The sequence below is a fragment of the Nylanderia fulva genome, unplaced genomic scaffold (genome assembly GCF_048542155.1).
Source record: "Nylanderia fulva isolate GAGA-0341 unplaced genomic scaffold, ASM4854215v1 Scaffold1, whole genome shotgun sequence".
In the NCBI taxonomy this organism is placed as follows: Eukaryota; Metazoa; Arthropoda; class Insecta; order Hymenoptera; family Formicidae; genus Nylanderia; species Nylanderia fulva.
In genome coordinates, this window is record NW_028189192.1 from 6,542,401 (window position 1) to 6,556,946 (window position 14,546).

At 34.1% G+C, this 14,546-nt stretch overlaps 1 protein-coding gene across 1 annotated transcript in view; it reads left to right on the plus strand.

Annotated features, from left to right (window-relative positions):
• Positions 1-14,546, plus strand: part of LOC114931039 (uncharacterized) — a 289,103-nt gene that overhangs the window by 3,413 nt on the left and 271,144 nt on the right. The window contains exon 2 of the mRNA XM_029302951.2: positions 10,079-10,632. Coding sequence (XP_029158784.2) covers positions 10,621-10,632 — 12 coding nt within the window. The 5' untranslated portion in view covers positions 10,079-10,620. The remainder of the gene's footprint in view (positions 1-10,078; positions 10,633-14,546) is intronic.

The following is a 14,546-nucleotide window of genomic DNA, read 5'->3' on the forward strand; positions in this document are numbered from 1 at the left end:
TATAACTAATTTTATAAAGATGATATTTGATGATTATTTTTGATTCTCAAGTTTTCAATTACATTCTCTAACATTAGTAATATATTTGCTCTATCGCGATATAAACTCGCAATGCGAACTGCATCTGCAATTATACTCTTATCACTCTCGTGTGGGTCATTTTGACAAATTAATACATGTACTAATACGGACACGCATGGTTGAGAGAGAGTATCCACTTCAGAATATCTTTACTCTCTTGGTATAAAGATAGCAGATGCATAATGAATCTCGGTGCAAGCAAGATTAAGTAGTGATTTTCAATCGTGATTTCGATCGTAAAAGATTTGTAATCTTCCGGATAATGTGAAATATTCGAGTGCGCATTTAGCCTTTGAATGGCGAGAAAAAAGATCGATTATACAACGAGAAAGATTATCGTATATTTCGTAGCAGGAAATACTTTCTGCGTATCGACACTTATTGCCAACCGCTTTATTGCGTGTGTGAATGTACTATACGGGCAGCATTTGTTTAATATCGATTACATTATTAGAGGCATATGTTATCAATGTTCGTTTTATATACACGCTGGCTCTTTTTGCGTTTATCGCGATCTCCGTGCATTTTTTCTTGTTCCTCTCTTTTTCTTTTTCTTTCTCCTTTCCTGCAAAATCTATTATACATATATATACAACTAGATATTAATAACTTGCTGGTAATAAAAATATTAAAAGAGACTTTTCTCAGTGCTTATCTGTTAACTCTAGCGTCACAAAAAAATGTTTAAAAAAAAATTCCTTACCGTGTGTATAGATAGCTAAGAATTTTTAAATCTAATTAAAAGTCATAAAATTAATCCGTTCCTTGTGTTAATATTAATAAATCATATAATAAATAAGCACGATATAACTGAGAAAATATATAAAAATAGAGGAAATAAATTTCGTTTTATTTTCGAAGATCAAAGCGTAAAATTTGGCGAGCAACAACAATAGAAATGACAATAGAAATGACTGACGTTTCTACTGTGAATAAACGGGGGAGGATGAACGTAGGTAGAAGGTAAAGATCGATAGAGAGGTTCGTCGACTCTACGACGACTGACCGACGACTCGATGGATTAGTTTGTAACTGTTCCAAGTATGAGAGCCCCAATCCACGATGGTATCAGATTTCCATAATCGTAAATAAATTGAGCGATAATAAATTCACGATGAAAAAAGATAGCATCTTGGAAGAATAATGTTAAATATATAATATTAATGACTATGAATTCATATAACGGTTTTAAAATCAATTTTAAAGTGAATATTGATTTATAAATACATATAATATGATAGGTATATAAAATCGTAAGAATGACATTTTTTAAATATTTTCGCTAATAAAACATCGACTTTAAAATTGATTTCAAATTTTACGCTAGGTATTCATATATAGCCGTTAATATTATATATGTAACATTTATTCTTTATGTCTATGTTAAATAAATTAAAATAACGTTTTATTATTTATTTTTGCTTTTAAAATTTGAACCACAAAAATCTTTCATGCTCAATGCTTTATTATAACTCGGGAAGATATTATATATCTAACTGAAATCGAGTCTGAATTTTGTGAGATAACGTTAAGAAGAAATTCAAGCTATGTGCGCTCATTTTCCGAGAACTCGGAGGGTTAATATATATTATGTATACATATACAATAGATACAAAAACAGCGTCTTTGCATAAAGCACTCGAGAATTCCGGGCTCGTCACCAGTGAGGATAAACGCTCAGTTGTCGCGAGGGTGGTCCGTACATAGTCATGAAACATATATATATGCACAGAGCGCGTCTTAATTTGCGGTCGCACGTTCCTGATTCGGTTTACTCGCAGCGATGCAACCTGGCGAATAACGTTTTCTCGTAGTCGCGTTGTGAGCCACGCGGGACAAAGAGAAAGAGGAAGAGAGGAGAAACACAGTGTTATTGGCTCGCAGTTATTTCATTTGCGATTCTCTCGGCGGTCGAGTACACACGCGGCTTTGGGTGTAGTAATTGTCAGATTTACGAGGGGCTCGCCACCGAGGATCGGAGTCCCGGCGACAAAGCCTCGTCGAAGCGTGTCCGGAAAGTTATGACCCACGAGAAGTACTGTTAATCGTCTAACGTGAGAGTCCTGTGGCATCAAAGAATAGTCTTTCTATCTCTTTTTCTCCCTCTTCTTTTCCTTTTCTATCTTATCGAAGACGGCGTGTCCGTACTTGTTAGTGAGATTACGCATCTTTTCAATTCTCCTCACTGGTGCATAGAATTATTTTGTCTCCCGGTAACTTTCCATAGTTTTTAAACTTTAGATTGCCATCTTCATTAAATTTCCAACATCTCGGCGATCTTAACTTTCGGTTTCATGTATCTCATTAAATATGAGCTTTTGCTGTTTTTATTTAGATTTTAAATTCAGTTAAATTGTGAGACACAATATTAAATTTTGAAAATCTGTGTATTATTTTTGCATCGTATTAAATAAATACAGTTTGTATTTTAATTCGAAATTTAACACATATTCGATTGGCAGAATCATTATTTGTATACTTTTACATTTTTTATATTTTTTATAAAATAAAATTTATTAGAATAGCATTAATATATGTATGTATTAAACATTAATTTAATAACAATAATTTAAACACTGTAATAAAAGAAGATTATAGTACAATTTATACACGTAAAAATTTCATAAATATATAATAGAACAATGCAAATTAAAATAAAAAGTTTGTCAGAATTGCGTGAACACAATTTCATTAGCATTCTCTCATTCATTTATTTAATCGCTTCATTTGTTTGTAAGTAAGCATAAGCAGAAAAGAAATTGTTTCTTAATTTATTATAATTGAGGCTATCGCTTTAAACGCACGTGAACGCGCGACATTTCTTAATTCGAATAAGTCTTTAAGCGGAGATAGATCGATACATCGATCTTAAAGTGATATCTTTTAAATGAGCAGCACTCGACTTTAAGATACTTTAAATCCGCTTGCGCAGTCTTATTTAGAATCGTTTGTAGTTGTTTTCGTTTTGTTTGTGATACACAAGTTTAGAAAACAATTGCAATTGTTTAAAAAAATGGTCTGCAGTAGTGAACTTTGTCAATTGTAAAGGTTTTTCAAATCCGTTTTTTTTTAGATGATTCAAACTTGTTTGTAATTATTAATAGCAATTGCAATCGAAATTTATACTGATGGAAAAAGCAGATAAAAAAATTGAAAAATTGACAAAGTTTACTTCATCATTTATTTAAACAATTGTAATTTCTAAACCGTGCAACTGCGAATGAAACGAAAAACACATACAATAATAATTACAAACGTGTCACCTGGAAAAAGCAAATGCTATTATTTTTTGTATAAAAAAAATTAATTTTTAAATAGTTGGGTGCTAAGTTCATATATGTAGATTAATTTTTATTTGATTACTATAGTTTAAATATAATCTAGTTTTAATCGATTTCTTGAAATGCAATTGTTATAAATGTATAAAAATATAAAACTTAAAATCGAGTCATTTGTGCATTTTAAAATTAAATATTGAGTAATATTTTTAAAAATATGTACGTTCTTGTTATTTTTTACGAATTTTGAGAATGTGTATATTTGTTAATATAACATCTTTTTAATATTCATTATTGAATATCCATTTTTTAACAACCATGTTTTCAATTAATATTCCAAGTGGAGTCTACTTGAAAATTGAACAAAGAGTAAAATTTCGTCATTTATCCGTGCTTGTGAATTTAATTTATATATATACGAGTCGTAAAAATCGTACGTTTTTATTTACTGACTTAAAGACCATCGATATTTCGACGTTCCTGTTAAGAAAACGTTGACTGCAAATAGCTCAAATAATCTCTAGACGCAACTAAAAATCACTCAGTGACACCTCGTCGCAAACGACGGACTGGCCTACCTCGACGAGACACTCGAGTCGTACGAGACGTGTTCTATTGCGTATCCTTATTTACTCACACATCGAATCGGCAGAGTGGTTTGCGGAACAACCGCACGGTCAAACAGGTGGCGAGCCGCGGCTCTTAACTGTAAGCGGACGTTTTCAATTCTTAGGAAGAGATCGGCCGCACTTGAGATGCCATCGTTTTCGATCGGGTCTCTCTCTCTCTCGTGGTCGTGATATAACGTAAATTTTACATGCCTTTACAAGCGGATTAAAACACGCACGTGCGCGTATGTCCGGACTAGCAGAGCAATAAGCATTGCATAATATTCGTGCAGCCGTCGTCGGTGAGATCATTTCCGTGACTTCTTGACATTGGTTCTCGTAGACTCGACCCACGTGTAAACGCACGTATTTGCATTTAATCGATGCACTCGCGTTCCTATACGATCGACAGCGCGGCGGTCGAGATAGGCTGCTTGCCTGTCAGATTGTTGACACAAGCAGTGACATATTTAATAGGATTATTTATGCTCTCGGAGGCGCTTAAACGGCCCCTGCGTCCGTATCAACTTCATCTACCTGACGGCGCGTAGCATAATTATGTCGACACGCACGCGGCATGTATCTCGTTCGTCGCGTCGACGCCTAGACCCTGATCCCTGATCCCGTCCTCGAGATGGGATTTCTCGATGTATATGTTACGTTACTTTCACTGCGATCTTTATGTCTTTCTGTCGGACGTAAATTAGTTATCGATGTAGGTAATATTGATTCATATTCATTAATTCCTTGATGATCAGCGTCAAGATTTGCTACTTCGACTAGGGTATGGAATATCTTATTTATAGTAACAATCCTGCAAACGTCAACCTAATAAATATAGATTTATCCTTATTTATTTCACTGCTATCTATTTAGACTTTCTTTAGAATGGCGAATTAATAAATGTAACGAGAAGTTAATATTATAAGTACGAAATAGCTGCTTAGGTGTATATAAAAAAGATTAAATCACTAAAATATAATGTTTCGTCATATAGATACAAAGTCAGAATATGTTGACAATGAAACGAGAAGAAGATATGTATCTCCCGTAGATGTTTTCATTCGAGCAATCATGTAAGAGACAGGAAATTGTGCGAGCAGTTAAGTTTGAATAAAGTTGGCATAATGAGATTGTACCTTGAATTATGAGAACGTGTTATGAGCGATAATTATTCGTTCCGATGTAGATTGAACGTTGTTAGTTTATGTTACATTACATTACTGCGGACTTTCACTCGTTTAATTGTTGATATCTAATTCAGTGTTTACGTATAACGTATCGAATGCTCGAATGCTATAAGTGTCGATGATATTATTCATATACATGTGCATGGTTCGGGCGTTTATATATGCATACACACGCGTATTAAAGCTGAGCAGTCAACTAGATGGCGGTTTTGAGATGAGCTATAGGCTTATACTTTGACAACCATCACTAATAACAGTTGTTAATTATACTCCAGCCATTTGCAGAAAAATTCATTGCACCAAAGTTATTCTATATTTCTTAAGATCTTTGTTGTACGCGGAAGGCGTGTATATTCGTACTCATTTTCATGACCACTTTAATGGCGCATAAAAAAATTTACGCGCTCATTAAAGCACAGTGTATCCTCATCGGCTATATGTTATGTTCGACTGTTTTCAGACTGCTTAAAATTATATACATTAAATATTGTATTATATATATTAATATAACTGAAAACAGGACAGCTAAATTATTATAATAGATCATAATATCTATGTAATATATGTTCAGAATTTATATATAGTTCACATCTTTAAATGTTCCGCAAAATGTAATTTTTGTTTCTCTTATGTATACATACACGTGTGTAATATTTGCCGAGCAGTTTTGATGTCATAACCGATAACGATCGTTTACGTTCTCGTTTTAGATTCAAAATGCGTGCAAAGGATTAAAAGAGAAATTAGACCAAGCCGTAAACTGTTTATGAATCGATAAGCGGCGACCCTTTTTCATCGCTGTCCCCTTGTTTTTCGCGTTTACTGACTGAACTTTTCACTAAAGCCGCGAGTAATTTTACGTAACCCTTTGAGCGTGGGTTTCTCCTACCGGAACTTTTCTTTTTATCCATCGACGAAACGTATTAGGGCGTTAAATCGACCGTAATCCGACCGTAATCGCATAGCAACAGCTCTCATCCCTGTCTGCTTCGAGAATAATCAATTTCACGCGGAGCACAACGTAATTGCATCTTTAATTGGCTCCGATTAATTGGATCCCGCCGACTAAGACGCCGACGATAGCATTGCGCTCGGATTTGAAATTGCTCGGTGACTTCGATAGCGAGAAAATGACGGATAAACGGCGAGACGGTGATGAGGCGATAAATTATTGCGACACGACGGAAAAGTGCGAATCTTTCTCTTTCTCTCTCTTTCTCCCTCTTTTTCTTTCACTCGTTGAGAACCGCTGTCGACAATATAATGCGATATAAGCACGGATCACAGGCGACAAGCGCTCATTAGCATACAATGCGGGCTAATAGGATCGTACGCTGACAGCTACCGTTCAATATCGCGTCCTCGTGTCGTTTCAGTCACCAACCAAGTGGCAGATTACGGTTACATCTAATGTTACAAAAATTATATTCCTTTTCTTTCAATATCAGTCTCGCGTTAACTCCTGATGACACAATATACATATTTCTTTACTCATATAGGCTTTCCAAATAAATAAAGGGACCTTTACAATTTTTATTTAGAAAATTATTTTATCTTTGCACATTTATGCACTTTCGAAATGTCATTTGTCGTCATGAAATAAATCTTAACCCTTTTACCGCGAATGCGCAGCTATTTAAAAAAATAAAATCCTATTCGAATTGTACAATATTGTGAAAATCAAGTATATATATCTTATAATTATTTTGATTTTATTTATCAATTTTATCGGAGCGAGAAATGGAAGTCGAGAAATTATTAGGGCGCGTTCGTGAATTAATTAGATAATCGGGAATATATTTTGCAAGATGCGCTACTGCGATTTGCACAAATATGCTTCGCGTTTGGTGCAGCTATCTATATGCAGCTACCAACTGCGGCGATTTTCAAGGCAATCGGGTATAAGACCAGATAAGGTAATGTCCTGGCAATAGTAAACTCGTGCGAATTCACACATGGCATCTGACCTGATACGCGTCGATCATTATCTAACGCGTTATCGTACAATGCAGTTATTTGCGCCAACCGTATCAGTCTTTGCGTGCAAATAATTAGGCGATTCGATAGCAGTGCACGAGACAGGAGGAAGTATATCTACATTTTTTATTTACTTAGCACGGCATAACAAAACTCGCGTTATCAAGATAATTGTTTGAGAAAATTGAACGGTATATATTGCGAAGATTACGATACAATAGTCATATGGACACATCGATGTATTTAAGGAAAATATAATGTAGAAAATTTGAAGACGTACATATGCATGCTATACATTATAAGTATAATATATGGAAGCGCTCTTTTTTCCATTATAAATTTTAATGCACAATTGACTAACAGATTTTTTTTTAAAGAATAATACATTTTTAACTCGCTTGAGATACTTATCCGTATCATTCAGGTTACAATACAACCAATTATTTTGAGATGAACGACGATCGAGAAATTTGATACTTTCTTACTTTATCTCAGATTAAAGCGGTTTGAAATATTATATGTTGCTCCGTGAGACCGGTTATTATCGCGGTCTTACATGAAAGTTTCAAGTTCAACCTGATTATCGTTGCACCTTGGTATATGCAGCTATCTCATTTAACTCAAATGAGATAATTCAGTCATTAGTTTAGTATCGTAGTCGCGCGGGAAAGTCACTTGTCTGGTTCTTGCGCTGAATATGCAGATACATGATTAATTTTACGCTTTGCAACTTTCTATCGATTGTGACAAATGGTAATAATAAAATACGATGCCTAACGATGATAACTAATGATTCTGATATGATTTTATCTGCATTTTAATGAATATCATGTTATGCTAAATCTTCATTATTCTATTAAGTATTTATATCCAGTTTGTAATGTATATAAGGTTAATTGAATCTTCTCTATGAGCAGTTTTACTAAAAGTACTTAACATTTAATTAAATACTTTAATTAATCATTTAGAGTTAACAATTTCTAGTTAATTATCTTTTGATAGGTGAAACTATTTGTTCTTTGCAGAGAGAGGAAGACTGAATCTCTCTCTTTCTCCGTATATATGTACATATTGACATTGAATTGATAAGATACAAGAATTTATATCTTTATCTCTTATAATCTCTATCTTTTAATTTTTTTAAAGAAAAACAATTGAATTGATTTTCAATAATTTTTTTCGCTGCGAATATCATATTTTTATTTTATCTAAATATATTTTATTCGTACAAAAGTTTTTTCTCTGATAATATATGTTTCTCTCTATCTCGATGTCGCTAGAGAAATCAAAGTCGCCCTTTGTTGCATCCAACGTTTTGCGCTAGTCGTCCTGCGGTTTGCCACTTGGTGCGATTATTCAAGACGATTCTTTATCTACTTGCTTGCGCATATATGTATATAAATGTGTGCGTGCGTGCACACACACACACACACACACATACACACATATGTATATATATATATATATATATATATATATACACGCGTGATGTACGCCTCAAGCGAACGGATACAAGTTAGAGCAGGTCACTTTCGCTGCCGCCGCCTCTTACACACAGTGTGCTCCAGTCGACGGGCACGCGTGCTGCTCCATTCATAAACCTATAAAAACATACGCCGGCGAGACGTATAGATGTGCAAGATCGCAAACAAGTGGTAAAACACGAGCGCGCAAGCGAATATAGGAAGCGACTCTACTGTTATTCCATTTGTTTTACCAATTCGTTAAATATTCGCGTGCAGATTTAATTAGATGAAAGATATTTTACTTTTGCAGAATGTCAATGTTTTTAATTTTGACATGGCATATTCAGTATTTATTGTAAATTTTACAAATATTTTGAAGAGATTATTAATTTAATAAATTAATATATATAAAAATATATATAAATATATAAATTAATATATATAAAATTTTATAATTTTATATATATTGATCGCTGGAAAATATTGAGAAATATGATTGTGAAAAAAGAACGTAAAATTGTATTTAGTTGTATAATTTTAAACATTATGGTTTTTCAAATTCTAGTTTCGTAGGTCATGAAAGGTACGAAAATAATGGGAGCAGCTTCGAGCTACGGTGAACTCTATTTCTTCGACTATTAACGTTAATCGATTATAACGTGACGGATTGAATGATTTAAATAAAGACCGGGTGCGTCACACAGGCCCGGCCTGAACATACTCGACCGCGCCCCGCAAAATGATGCCATTGCATTCACTCACTACTCTATTATCCGATTCGCTACGTTTTTCCTTGTAATCCGATTGACTATACTCTAGATCCTCAGAACAAAATAACGGAGACTAATATTTCCGCTTCAATAAATCTCTCGTCGAGAACATCTTTCCTTATACTATTAGCTTGAATTGTCATAATACATAGAATGAAAAAGTATTTATATTATTCTTTGTAGCTTTAATAAGCAATTACTATTATAAAAATTGCACATAATAATTAGGAAATTACTATATTATATATTTATGTATTTTATCTCGATATGAAAATATATTTAAATATGTGCAAATAAATCTTGATACTACATAAATTATTAATAAATTTGTATGAATTTTATACTTTTTTTTACATATTACTTGTTAATAAATTTATTACTGATAATAATCACTAATACAAATTTTATTGATTTATAAATATAATATTGGATTGTGCGTACCTATATATTAATTGTAAGTTGATGAATCACTAATTCGCTTTTATAATAGATATTTTTTATTTCTAACAATAATACATGTGTACGATTGAGATGTAAAAGATATTTGCAAAATGTTGATTCGAATATCTTCTATTTCGGTGTTGTAGCTCTCGGTCTGCGCCACAAAGGCGATCGAAATGATTATTTCCGCAACGCTAGTTACGTTTCCTAATTTTCGATAGTACGACAATCTCTCTAATGCAGACAATGTCCATTTATATGTTGCAGGTGACCGGAACCGAACGGGCCAGTATTCATGCCAGTATGCCAATCGAATGCCGGTAGACGATCAATATTCGTCGTCACCGCGCGATAGCCAATTAATAAGTTACTTAGCTAGATCAATTAATAGTTAATAAAATATCCCAAGTTGGATATTTGTCGATTATTTGCGACAGGAGGGACAGGAACGCGTGTGGATCCGCATTTTTTTGCACGATCGTGTAAACAATAAAAATCGCTTTTCGTGAATAAATACGTCCGCTTATCGTACTTCTCTCAACGACAATAATTTTCGGCGTCTTTTCATTCGTGTCGTCATATTTAAGAGGCAAATAAAATAAAAAAAGGGGGGAAAAGAAATCCGGTGCGTATAATCTCGATAAAGTGAGATCGACTTTTTTTTCTCGCGGCTGTGTTGAGTGTGAAGGAAGAAGAAAAAAAGGACAGTTTGTAACAAAGTGAAGTGGAAGCGGACACCATCCCGGCGATCATCACGGTGGCTGGAAACGCTGACTTACATCGGGAGCGCCAACCTGCAATCAAGGTTCATGGTTTTCATGGTGAGTCATAGACTCTATTTCTATCTTTCCTCGTAACATTGTTCTTGTTTCCATTGCGATTTTGTCATGTGTGAAATTGATATCTTAGTTCGTGGAAATTCAAAATAATTAAGAGTTCTGATTTTATTTTCAGTAATTCTAAAGTTATTGATAATTTAAACAAATAATTCTGATCAGCAACGAAAATGAGACAAACTCACACGGCAACTTGGAGCAGCGTCTCAATTTATTCTATTACATTTTTTTATTATCAAGATTGAAAAGATTTACTATTAAAGTTTTATATGAATTCTAAGAAAAATTCTGTTTTTTGAAAACAAATAATATTAATTAAGCTGAAATATAGACAAACGAAATGAGACGCCAGTTTTACACACATGATTTTATGTCTCGTAATCGTGCGAAACATCTGCCAGCGTAATAAGTGTCGTTTGACTCAAAAACTCTGGATTACATCTATATAAATAAGATGTTTCTTTATTCTTAATGAAAGGCTGTCTATTAAAGATTTTTTATTTTCTATAAAAACTAAGAAAACTTTTTGTCATCTGAACAATTTTTTATTCAGTAAAAATTAGCTAATTTGTTCAAAAAATAATTTGCTAAAAATCGACTGAAGATTCAAAGCTATACTTTCTGAGACTGTTGAAACAGTAAACGTTATTTTAGCTGACAACAAAAGGTAAGAATAAGCAGATGCCACTTGATTTTGCCAATGATTATTGCGAATCCAACTGATCTAAGTTTTAACAAATAAAATACTTATACATATAATAGAAATATTATATGAACATATATGAATTATAATTCCGCTTGTTGTTTAAAAATATTTTCCAATAATAATTTTGTTTTGTAGAAATAACATTATATATATTATAATACAGATTGATTATCAATTAATAATAATTATTAATGATATATATATTTATATTGCGAAATATGAAAATATTAAAATTATTATATTTTTTCTATCGGGTGGGAAACGAAGATGTATGGAAATATTATAGACATTTATTTTCCAATTAAATTACTGCGATATATCGCATATATATATATATATATTTTTATTTATTTTATTTTTTTTTTTTTTTTAATTTGGTCGTGATCTCCAGCTGCCGTGTTGCAAGATAAGTACAAGACAAGTACCTATATGCACAGCGCACACGTTTGCGCTTAGACGTTTCCTTCACGCAGTGTGTCGTAATTCAGAACCTAAATCGGCTCGTTAATTGTCATTCTTTCACGTGAAACGATAAAATCTGATATCGCGGATCTAGGTATTAGCCGCACGTATATAACTCGCGCGATCTACATTCAACCTGAAACAAGAGTTTCTTCGGCGACGACATGTGTGACGAAACGTGCTTTAATACACTCGGTGCGTATTATTATTATGCGACGCGCATTAGAGATCGCAGTTATTATTATTGTGTCTGTTCGTGTACTCACACTTCGCGATAATTTCCCAAAAATCCTTTACGTTAGATATTATTTTCTCCCTTAAAATTCAATTATCACTCAAAATTATGTTTAAAATTAATGACATTATTTTGCTGCGAGACGCAATTTCGAATTGCAAATAAAAATAAATAGTGACGTTATACAAACGCTTATATGCATATGCATGTCGTCGTATGCATTACGCCTTATATATGCGCGGACACGATTCGCTTTCGAAATACATCGATAAGATCTCGACCGGACGAGTTTTAAATTAATGTCAATGTTCGCGAGAAGGAGGAGTTTACTAATGTCTAGTCGTGCGTCCGCGTAATATCTGCGCCTGTTTCAGCATTATCACAGTCTCATAAATAGCTGGAATATCATGATTAGAATCATAATCGGAGAGAGAATCCAAGACGGTTGACTATTATTTTTGAGGATTTTTTTTTGTGATTATTGCGAGAAAGACACTGCATATGTCTAATGCTAATATTTTGAAGCAATTGTATATGATTTTCGAACGAACGTGTAGATATCGACAAAAAGTTGCTAAGAGAGAAAATATTCGATACCTATTAATTTGAATTGTAATTGAAAATATAAAAATTAGAAAGTAAATTAATTAAAATTATTTTTATCGCTAAAAAAATTTATTGAAAAAGATTGCCGGTAGATATTTCTTCTTAGAAGAAAAATGATTGGCTCCATGAAGGATTAGGCAAGATTATGTTAATTATAATGCGTCAAAATAATTGGTGATCGCGAGCTCCGCCGCTTTCTAGCGGCGATGATCGGATGAAAGTCGGGGTAGCTTATAAAGGGTGATTAGATTAATTAATCGAGACGGAGCCCGATAGGTTAGCAAGATACCAGACGATTTCGCAATCATTGGTAAGGTTAATTACAAAAAGCCGCGGTATGCGCTAATGGTATTTGCGGTGTTGATGGATCCATCGTCACGAATCGAAGAAATTAATGGCACCGTCGCGAATCGGAGATCGATCAATCGGATTAAAGTATCGGCGAACGAAATGAGCGATCGAATAGACTCGCGGAGAAATAAACATCGAAGAAAAAACGACAGTTGATAGATGATTCGATGAACTCGCGAAGCTTTTACCTTCTCGAACTTCATTATTCACTCGACTTTACAGGTTCTCCTAATTTTGACTTTAATTTAGCAATCATGGACTTTATAATTTCGATATTCCGTCAATTCTTATCTTTGTTGTGTAAAAATGCATAAAAATGATCTCTGGTCTGATCTTTGGTCTTTAGTCTTTGGTTTATGGTTTTTGGTCTTATATCAAGCTGGCCCTTTCCCTACATTTTGACAAATTATTATTTAATTATATAGTATGATTTTATATTTATATTTCATGAAAGTTCATAGATTTCTTACGAAATCGTAACTTGGGATTTTTTGGGTGGTCACGTTATTAACAAATAAACGCGCACATTTTGATTTTCATGTAGAGCCTTTTTCTCTCTCTGAAAATACTCTTCTTTTTGCGAGAACGACGAGAAAATTTAACGTTTTAAAATCGGTCGTCTATTCCTTTAAATAATGTACCATTGCCACCTGCAGCGGCGAATCAGTATATTTAGCATCCGGTCGAATTTAATAGACGTCGTCCATCGCGCGCTCGCGTTTACGAGACGCATTAATAACACTGCGGTGCATAATGCATATGCACGACATTGCACGATGGTGTCTCGAAACGTTGCTGTATCGAAATTCGAGACACACGCTATTTACATATTAGCGTCAATAATCGAGACGTCGAGGTAATGTCAGAATAATTATGTTACGGTATTACTAATAGAACAAATAATGCGCTATAAATCCGATCAATGCAGTTTATTCACAGCAGCTGTGTATAACAAGTATAGATGACATCTGTGACAAATGGATAAAATTATTGCGAGTACTTTATGACAGTGTGAAATCTATGAACAATTATACTGAGTGCAATAAACGGATCAGGGCAGTTCAGAAATAGCGACAGATAATTTTATCACCGGAACGGGTTACAATGTATAGAAATAGACGGGTCCGAGCTCTCGACGAAGGGGGAAGCTCGCGTAGAGTGTACATCTGATTTTACGAGGAAGTGGGACGCGTTATTTATCGGCAATATTCGTTGGTAATGTGGGTACTTACGGTCCCTGAAACGACCACCAGCACATACGTCGCGAAGTGACTCAGCCTGCGCAGCGGGTGGGTCGTAAAAAGCTCGTGAATCTTCTCACTCAAAATCCAAGCGCACAAAGTAACCATATCGGCCGCGTCGCTATTCTCTCGCCTCTCGAGCTTACCGAAAGTGAAATAAATGTGTGTGCTAACAATTGCATGCCGTTATTACTCGTTACTCTCTTCCCACAATAAACGCGCAGATATTTGATAAATATAAATTGTAGCTTCTCTACATTGTCGCGTAGAAATTAGACGCTGAGAGTGTTGAAATTCC